The 8,893-nt window shown below is 42.6% G+C and overlaps 1 protein-coding gene across 1 annotated transcript in view; it reads left to right on the top strand.

Annotated features, from left to right (window-relative positions):
- The window catches only part of ATP8B1 (ATPase, aminophospholipid transporter, class I, type 8B, member 1), a 76,725-nt gene that overhangs the window by 25,290 nt on the left and 42,542 nt on the right, over window positions 1-8,893 (top strand). The window contains exons 6-11 of the mRNA XM_006837518.1: window positions 2,586-2,658; window positions 2,743-2,813; window positions 5,153-5,235; window positions 5,352-5,510; window positions 5,835-5,923; window positions 6,302-6,492. Of these exons, the coding sequence (XP_006837581.1) occupies window positions 2,586-2,658; window positions 2,743-2,813; window positions 5,153-5,235; window positions 5,352-5,510; window positions 5,835-5,923; window positions 6,302-6,492 (666 nt within the window). The remainder of the gene's footprint in view (window positions 1-2,585; window positions 2,659-2,742; window positions 2,814-5,152; window positions 5,236-5,351; window positions 5,511-5,834; window positions 5,924-6,301; window positions 6,493-8,893) is intronic.

The following is an 8,893-nucleotide window of genomic DNA, read 5'->3' as shown; positions in this document are numbered from 1 at the left end:
CTCTTCTCCCTTGATGGTCCCAGGGACCTCAGCTCCTAGACTGCAGAGTCAATCACTCCCCTCCGTGCTACAGAATGTCTACCTTTACATTTCCAACCCTCACAATCAGTCCTGATAACAATTATTCACTATTGTATCACAAGAGACCCATCTGCATTTCCTTTCATCAGCCCCACCTAGACAGATTAGATACTACTCAGTGGAGATTCTACCTTCCTCCATGCCCTCTGGATCTACACTTCCTCTTGAAAGCTTGTAAGCCAGTCACTTCTTGCCTTTGTAGACCCCCATTTTGGGTAGCCAGTGTCCAAGTTGCCCATCCCTGTCCACTCTGTGTCATAGATATCTCTTTATGAAGAAGAACTTTGACTTGAATTGTAAGCAAAGTGTCTTTCTTATCTTTCCCATCCTACAAATTACCTAGTAAAGAAAGTTGAAATACTGGTTGTCAGGAAGCTTGTTTAAAAGCAAAGGGAATCTCCCCTTTGAACACCCTCTTCTTGTCTGGAAGTATACAAGTGCTCTCTTGTAACAGCATCATTCCTTGATCAATGGGTCAACAAGAACATTGGCAGGGTCTGTTGTGTAAATGATGAACAGATGGTTTTGTGCCACTGAGTAGGTTCTGGCTCATAGTGATCCTAGATAGGGTTTTCGAGACTATAAATTTTTACGGAAGTAGAAAACCTCATCTTTCTATCACAGAGAGACCAGTAGATTCTAACTACTGACCTTGTGGTTAGCAGCCCAGCTCATAACCCACTACGCTACCAGGGTAGAATATGAAAAATTATTCACTCAGAATGAATCCCCTCTGTCCAGCTCAGAGGTGAACACATAGCAGCGCATGTCCAGTGTGTGATCCAATGTAAAGCCCTTACTGCAATACCAGTATCTACCATGAACATGGCTCAGATGTGATGAAGACGCCATAAGGATCTATCTGACAAGACCCTTATTTATTTAGATCATTTGCTGTCATTCTGGATTCTGGCTAGGTGAATTTGGAGAAGGGCCAAGCTCTAAAACTCCATGACGACTCAGGAAGCCCATGTGGGAGCGATCACCCCTTTCTTTCTTAGGACCAGCACTGAGCAAGTGATGGATAACCACATGGAAGAGAATGGGGAGACGGAGTGCAGGACATGAGCAAACCATGGGGGGTGAGGTGTAAGTAAGCAGAATATCACAGACCATTCAACAGCTTTACAGCTCCATGACATTGACCAAGTACACTGTGAGATGGTACTGCCTGCCCACATGCATTATCAGGATCGTGACAGAAGTAGAAGCCACCTTGGGCCCTTACGTTAGTGAACAGACAGTGTGCAGAGCTCTGGGTAGCGCCCAGCACAGCATGCTGTGTACTCAGAAGTTAGCAGTAACTGGAAGCCAATTGCAGAGTGGGAGGCAATGGAGGAGCCAACATGAGGAACAAGCCTCCCAGAGACCAGAGCAGAGCAGGCTGGGGAGTGGGCCAGGTAGAAACTGACCAATATACCTACAGTGCTGTGGATTACTTCATGAGTCCTTTACTTCTCCTTGTAACTCGCACCAAATAATTTTCTTCTAATGGGTCTGGGTAAGAAAAGGTGGATAAGATTATAGCATCTGAGAAGATGCTATAATCCAGTTGTGAGTGTTAACAGAGCTCATTGTGATTGGGAAAACTTGTGACCCTAATGTGGGCTTCAAATGAACCATCCCTGAAGAAGGAGGGAGATTTCATTACCATCAAATAAGAGGAACCAGGAAGGAAGCACGTCCTTCAGACCCTGAAGTCCGTGCACACTAAACCTCCGTCACCCAGGGACAGAGTACTATGACAGCAGAGGCATGGCTGAGGAGGAGCAACAGCAGAACCAAGAGCCAGAGCGAGGGACAGAGCAGTGGACTTCCCTGCCCACAGAGCAAGGAAAACTGAGAGACTTTGACAGGAGGCTTGCTTGCAGAGTGGGGTGCCCCCAGGCACTTAGTGAGGGAACTAGATTTGCTGACCCAGGGATCTACGGCCGAGTGTGTAAGAGAGTTCGGTAACATGGCCTGGGCAGAGACAGGTCTGCCTGTGGGCACAGCTGAGGAGAAGCTGTGTGAGCATTCTCTGATCCTGTATTGTAGCCTGTTCACTTCCCTAATAACCTCTATACTGTGAGTCTGATGTCTGAGTTCTATGTGGACTCTGCACTGAATTCTCGATCAAACCCAGCTGAGTGTGGAGAGGGCTGTGTGATGAACATTTGGTTCATTTTCTCACAATACCTCTTGTGTAGGTCACTCTGACCATCTAGTGGCAAAAGGAATGTGCTCTGTCAAGTGCTTTATAATCAAACACAAGACCCCAGTTTGGTCTAGTGGTGGCCCCCTTATCAACACCAAAGTTGTCCCCAACATCATTTCATCTTTTTGGTGACAATAGGTATCTCACAACCATTTTATGTGGCGGCATCTGTAAATGACTGAACTCTTCAATGTTTTCCCTGCCATTTCCATGTCTCCCAGAATCTTTGTCATAAAAAAGAATAATTCCAAGTTCCCTGCCAGTGACTTTTAGAAGCTAATCAACATTTATTACTGTTCTCACTTAGGTTCAAAATTACAAAGTGGAAAGATGTTCAAGTGGGAGATGTCATGCGTCTGAAAAAAAATGATTTCATCCCAGTAAGTGAGCAAAGATTGCTTCTCTCACCCCTTGCTCTCCCTTTGGGCGGGTCTCTTGTGACTGGTGTGTTTTATTTCAAACAGGCTGACATTCTGCTGCTCTCCAGCTCGGAACCTAATAGCCTCTGCTATGTGGAAACAGCTGAACTCGATGGGTAAGCATAGATAGCATGTCTTTGTTGGGCCTGACCTTTGAAGTCTCTGCAGCCTGGGAAGAAACCAGTTCTGGCCTGGCCTTTGTCACTTGCTGTTTGACTATGTTCCCAGTAGACTGACCTCTCTTTTTCCATCTGTAAAGTGGAGCTCTCAATCCCTGCCATTCCTAGGAGAGGTCAGAGGATCAAATGTAAGAATGGATGCCTGAGCAGTGTCCAGACAAACATAAATGGTTCTTAATAGTATCAAGTTTCAAAAAAAACAAAACAGATTTTTTAAATCTTGGTCAGAAGGCAATTTTGAGTTTGTTGGTTTGGGTTATTACACCACCGCTGAATGAGAATACAGTTCTGGTTTTGAATGCTTATTGGGTCGTAATCACTTTATGTTTTTGACTCATTTAGTCTTCACCAGAAACCTATGAGACAAGTGTTTTTAACTCTGCTCTACAGATGAGGAAACTGAGGCACAGAGAGGTCACACAGTGTCTTTGTTATCTGGTGCTGCTATAACATGAATGACAAAGTGGGTGACATTAGCAAAAAAATTCATGTTCTCACTCTCTAGGAGACGAGAAGTCCAGATTCAGAGCACACGCTGTAGGAGAAAGCTTTCTCTCCATCAGCTTTGGGGGAAAGTCCTTGTCTCTTCAGCTTCTGCTGGTTCTATGTAGAGCTCCATGTGTCTTGACATCTGTCTTCCTTCATCTCTCTTGGGCTTGTTTGTTTCATCTCCTTTGTATCTCAAAAACGATGCACTAATTACATTATGCCTACATTATGCCTGCCTCATTCACATAAGAAAGACAACCCATTGCCAAGTGGCATTGTAACCAGAACCAGGGGCAGAGAGGTTAGGATTGACAACACCGCTTTGGAGGGGGACTCAAGGGCATCCATAGTATACAGGAAGTGGCCAAATTGGGCCACTCCTCCCTAAGTACACATAAGCATCTTCATGGAGAGCTGATGTTCTTTGAAAACTAGGTTTATCTTTGCTCTATAAACCAATCAGTGGATCCTTTCATCTTAAATACAAAGCAGTTGTTATTTCTATGAGAGAGATCTAAAGCTTTATAGAGCAGGGTTTCAAATCAGTTCAAAATGATTCAGTAATTGTCGTAAACAAGAGTCACATTTGTGCTGCATAGCAGCCATATCTGTTGACAGTGGTGTTTTGGTGGTACAGTAGGCTAAGATCTGGGCTACAAAACCACCAATTGTGCCTTGGGAGAAAGATGAAGCCGTCTCGTCCCATAAAGATTTCCAGCCTCAGATTCCCTATGGAGGGAGAAGTTCTATTCTGCCCTATAGTGTTGGTTGCTGTGACTCAGAATCAACTCAGCAGCTTTGAGTTTGGTTTTGAGTTTTGAGGAAACAGTTGGCACCCGCCATTTTGAATGTGTGTTGCTCTCGGGTGTCCTGTTAATAATTCACACATCAGCTTCCTAAAACTTTCAAGAGGAAGGGTTCTCTGGCTGGGCTTTCAGAGAGCAACATTATTGGTTGGACTCTGGCAACAGATTTGGTTGCTATGTAACACAGACATGACCCTTGTTTACAACAGCAGTTACTGCACCATTTGAACTGATTTGAAGCCCTAGTACAAGGACACAAAATGCTAACCTGACCTGTTAAAACAAGCAAGGGAAAAACTGAGGACTACAGATCAGCTTCGTAATATATGTAAATTCTTGAGTTGAGATTTGTGGAGCCTTTGAAAGGTCCATCGGAGAAGGCAACATTGCTTCCAGAGCATGCGTCCCCTGTCTGCCCGTGTGTGTCCACACACACATCCCTTAACTTAACACAGCACATGAGAACTACTGGCGATATGGCAACCACCCCTGCCCCCAAATAAAATTATCTTTCAAAAGCTGTGGTCTACATACTCACTCTGCAAAACAGTAATATTCATTGTATTTTGACAGTCTAAACGCAAATGTCTATAACAAATATGTTTTACATAAACTTCTTAGTTTGATTAAAAACCTAAGTTTTTAAGCAGTGGTTTGGTCATCTAACCCAGTAATAAATAAGAAGTTAGATTGGTGAACACAAGGTTGTAAAGGAGCTTGTGTATGCTTCTTTCTTAACACTATTAGCCCAAGCAGCAAAGGGAAGGGGGCCAACTTTTCCTCCATCTGGAAGTTGTTTGCTAGTTCAGGGGAATCCCTTCTTCTAACTGTGAAGTTCTATGGTAAACTGAGTTTGAAAATAGAAAAAGCTAATTATTTAGCTTTCGCTTTAGATATACCTAATCTTTGATTTTCTTTGTATTCCCTTTGCAATGCTAAATGTGTTCACTAAATTCCTTTATTCCTCCCCTCTCTCTTTAGAGAAACCAATTTAAAGTTCAAGATGGCACTTGAAATCACAGACCGCCATCTCCAAAGGGAAAATGCATTGGCAACATTTGATGGTTTGTACAAAAACATCTTGTTCTGTTTTAAGTTTTAGTTGCATGATTCAAAATAAAACTAGAAAGTCTCTCATATGGGATTAATTATGTGAATCACATCTCTATTTTTCCTAAAGGTTTTATTGAATGTGAAGAACCCAACAACCGACTAGATAAGTTTACTGGAACGCTCTTTTGGAGAAATCTGAGTTTTCCTTTGGATGCTGATAAAATTTTGTTACGTGGCTGTGTCATTAGAAACACTGATAGCTGTCATGGATTGGTCATTTTTGCAGGTAGTTGTCAGAGTTTCTTGGGGGGTTGATCTAAAATAACTGAAGAATTTTTAGAGGTGATTGCTTTTCTGTCATATTCTCATGGCACCCTGGTGGCACAATGGACCCAGCGTATCCTGGGCAGAAAGACTTGAAGATCTGCTCCCTTAATGACTACAATGTAGAAAACTCAATGGGGCAGTCTACTTAGTCATTATGAGTTGACAATCAACTTAATAGCACCTAACAATTACCCCATTGAAACCAAAGGAAGCGTCATGTATTGGTGTGCTGGTGCATTGATATTTTTCCAGTTGTTGATTGCATTGAATTTTCCATGTGTAGGTGCTGACACTAAAATAATGAAGAACAGTGGAAAAACCAGATTTAAAAGAACTAAAATTGACTACTTGATGAACTACATGGTTTACACGGTATTTATTTTCACTTTTGCTCAAATTTTGTTGTATGATTTTCTAATGTAAAGAAAACTCACATCTTGGGGCTTAGTAGAAAAATGACTAAAAGCACTTTGTTCTGGTCGGAGAAGGGCTTCTGTTTCGTTTACACAGAAATGCCACACTTGCCCTAGGAGGGTCCCCTTGGGGAGGGACAGTGCAATTGTAAGGTGCCTTGAGTGATAGGGTGTTCTGGTGACAGGAGTGACCAGTTAGAACACCAGGGAGCCATAGATTTGTCAGTGGTCTGGGCTCCTGAAATCAATATAAGGTTTCCTTTACCTGTTAGTTTCCAACCGGTACCATTGAAAGGATCCGTGTTTTGGATTACATTTAAACGTTTGTGTCTTCTAGATCATTGTTGTTCTTATCCTACTCTCTGCTGGTCTGTCCATTGGCCATGCTTACTGGGAAGCACAAGTTGGCAATTACTCTTGGTACCTCTATGATGGAGAAGACTATCTGCCCTCTTACCGTGGGTTCCTAACTTTCTGGGGCTACATCATTGTCCTTAACACCATGGTGCCCATCTCTCTGTATGTCAGGTAAGACTGTCATCCTTCTCTGGGCTTTTGCTTTAGGGGAAAGAGGTTGCATTTGATCCCAACTTAGCACCTTTATTTCATGCAATAATTGTTTCAAAGGTCATGAGGAAACAAGGACTACACATGGACTAACTGTCTTTTCAGGACTGAGGGTAATACAATGAAAGACGATTAACATTTGAGTGTCTAATCCGTGCCAGGCACAGCGGTAATATCTCGTCCCCTTTACAGATAAGGGGACTGAAGTTCAAAGAGCAGGTGTTACTTCCATTGCCATTTGGTGGTAAGATTCTTTCTCAGGTGGGCTACAAAGCCCATACTTCAGAAAGAGTTTGGGAGAAGGAGAAGATTTAGAAAGTCATAGAAAAATTTGGAGTTTGGGGTTTTGTTTTGTTTCCCTTATTAGGAGCTTTCCTAACCTCTTACCTGAGTCTTCCTTATTACCATCTGCCACACCATTGCTTATAAAACTCACCAAGCTTCAAGCTACTTACAGCCTCACAATGGAAATGAAACGCTTGCTGCTTTCCTTCAACTTCTTAAAATAGTCTGTTCCTCATCTCAACAACAATAGCAAAAAAAGTCAGGGTCATATCTGTGATGAATAGTAATTGCCTTCTTTAGTGATTGTCCCTATTTTACTTTTCTTTGATATCAGAGTTCACTGTTGACCAGATTTTAGACGCTTGCAAGTGGGGAGTATACCTGGGATTGTATTCAGCAGCCAGAGTTTATTTGCTATTGCAATAACTAAAGCAGCACAGAGGCGCAGGGAACCACATGCACACCTTTAATCAGCAGCATTCATTTTATTTTAATTTTATTACATGTACATTTGTTTATTTTTAATTTTATTACATGTAATTATTGTTACTCTTTTAACTTGAAATAACATGAAGTAAAGCTCAAGGGCAGCCATCTGTTTGCAGTTAAAGTTAGCTGAGACGTGTGCTACCTTTGTTTAGGAAACTATTACTACAGATTTTTTGTCTCAAACTATAAATAAATGTTATAAAACAAATTGTAAGGAGCTCTGGTAGCATAATGGTTGCAAGTCGGGCTGCTGACCTCAAGATCAGCAGTCTGAAACTACCAGCTGTTCTGAGGGAGAAGGATGAGACTTTCTGCTCCCAAAAAGATTTACAGCCTCAGAAACCCTATGCAGTTGGAACCAACTCCATGGCACATAACCACCACCACCAAAACAAATTGTATCTATAATTGTTGGTGTAAAACAAGTCATGTCCTGTGACTAATGTGGTAATTATTTTTCTTTTTTTTTACTAACATGAATTTCTTCTTTTTCTTGGAAACAAAGCCAAAGTCAGATCAGTTCATTCCAGTCAGATCGTGTGACTCTTTTGTCCTCAGCCCTATAATAGCTTGCCACCTCATTCAGAAGAAACCCATGCATGCTACACTATTCCAGATAGGTCCGTGTGACCTGGTGCCATCCCTTCCCTGTCCCCCTACCTACTTAACCTTCTGCATGCCCATCTACCTTCCAGGGCTCTGGCCACTTGAGCCTCCTGAAGACTCGCCAGTGTTGGCCACACGGCCTTGGTGCCTGCTCTTAGCTCTGCCCGGAGCATTCTTCCCTTCATACCTATTGTTAAGTGCTGTTAAGTCGGTTCCAACTAATAGCAGTCCTGTATGGGGTTTCCAAAAGGCAGCTGCTGGGTTTGAACAGCCAACCTTGTGGTTAGCAGTCCAGTGCTTATCTTACAGTGCCACACCAGGAGTTGGTATGATTCTAGTATTGGTTTTCTGGGGCTACTGTAACAAATTACCACAAATTGTGTGGCTTAAAGCAACAGAAATGTACTCTTTCACAGTTGTGAAAGCTCTGAGATAGAATTGTTCTGTGACTCTCTCCAAGTTTTCAGCACTGTTGATGGTCCTAGGAATTCCTTGTTTGGTCGACTTACCAGTCTGTGCCTTTATTGTCACATGACATTCTCCCTGGCTCTCCTCTGTATCTCTGTGTCCAAATGTCCCTCATAAGGACAACAGTCATTGAATCAGGAGCCACCCCACCCTAACCCAGATGGCTTCATCTTAACTTGATTGCATCTATCTATAAAGACCCTCTGTCCAAACAAGGTCACATCCACAGGTACTATGGGTTAAGACACAAACCCAGAACAGTCACTTTTTAAAACTGTTGTCAAATCTCTGCTGCGATATTGACTTATTCCAGTGAACTTTTCTTTCCACCATTGTGTGTACATGTTTGTGTGTGTACTTTGTACATGCAGACAGCTTCCAGGCTGCCCTTGGACACATTCACCCACCAGCACCAACCTCTCTACGCTGTATGTATATCCATGAGTGAGCCGGACTCACTAGACTTCTACTTAGACAATGTTGACAAAGTCGGAGCCAGTGTTATTATTTGTAG

This window comes from Chrysochloris asiatica, unplaced genomic scaffold (assembly GCF_000296735.1).
Source record: "Chrysochloris asiatica unplaced genomic scaffold, ChrAsi1.0 scaffold00021, whole genome shotgun sequence".
In the NCBI taxonomy this organism is placed as follows: Eukaryota; Metazoa; Chordata; class Mammalia; order Afrosoricida; family Chrysochloridae; genus Chrysochloris; species Chrysochloris asiatica.
This window is presented reverse-complemented; position numbering and strand designations above follow the sequence as displayed.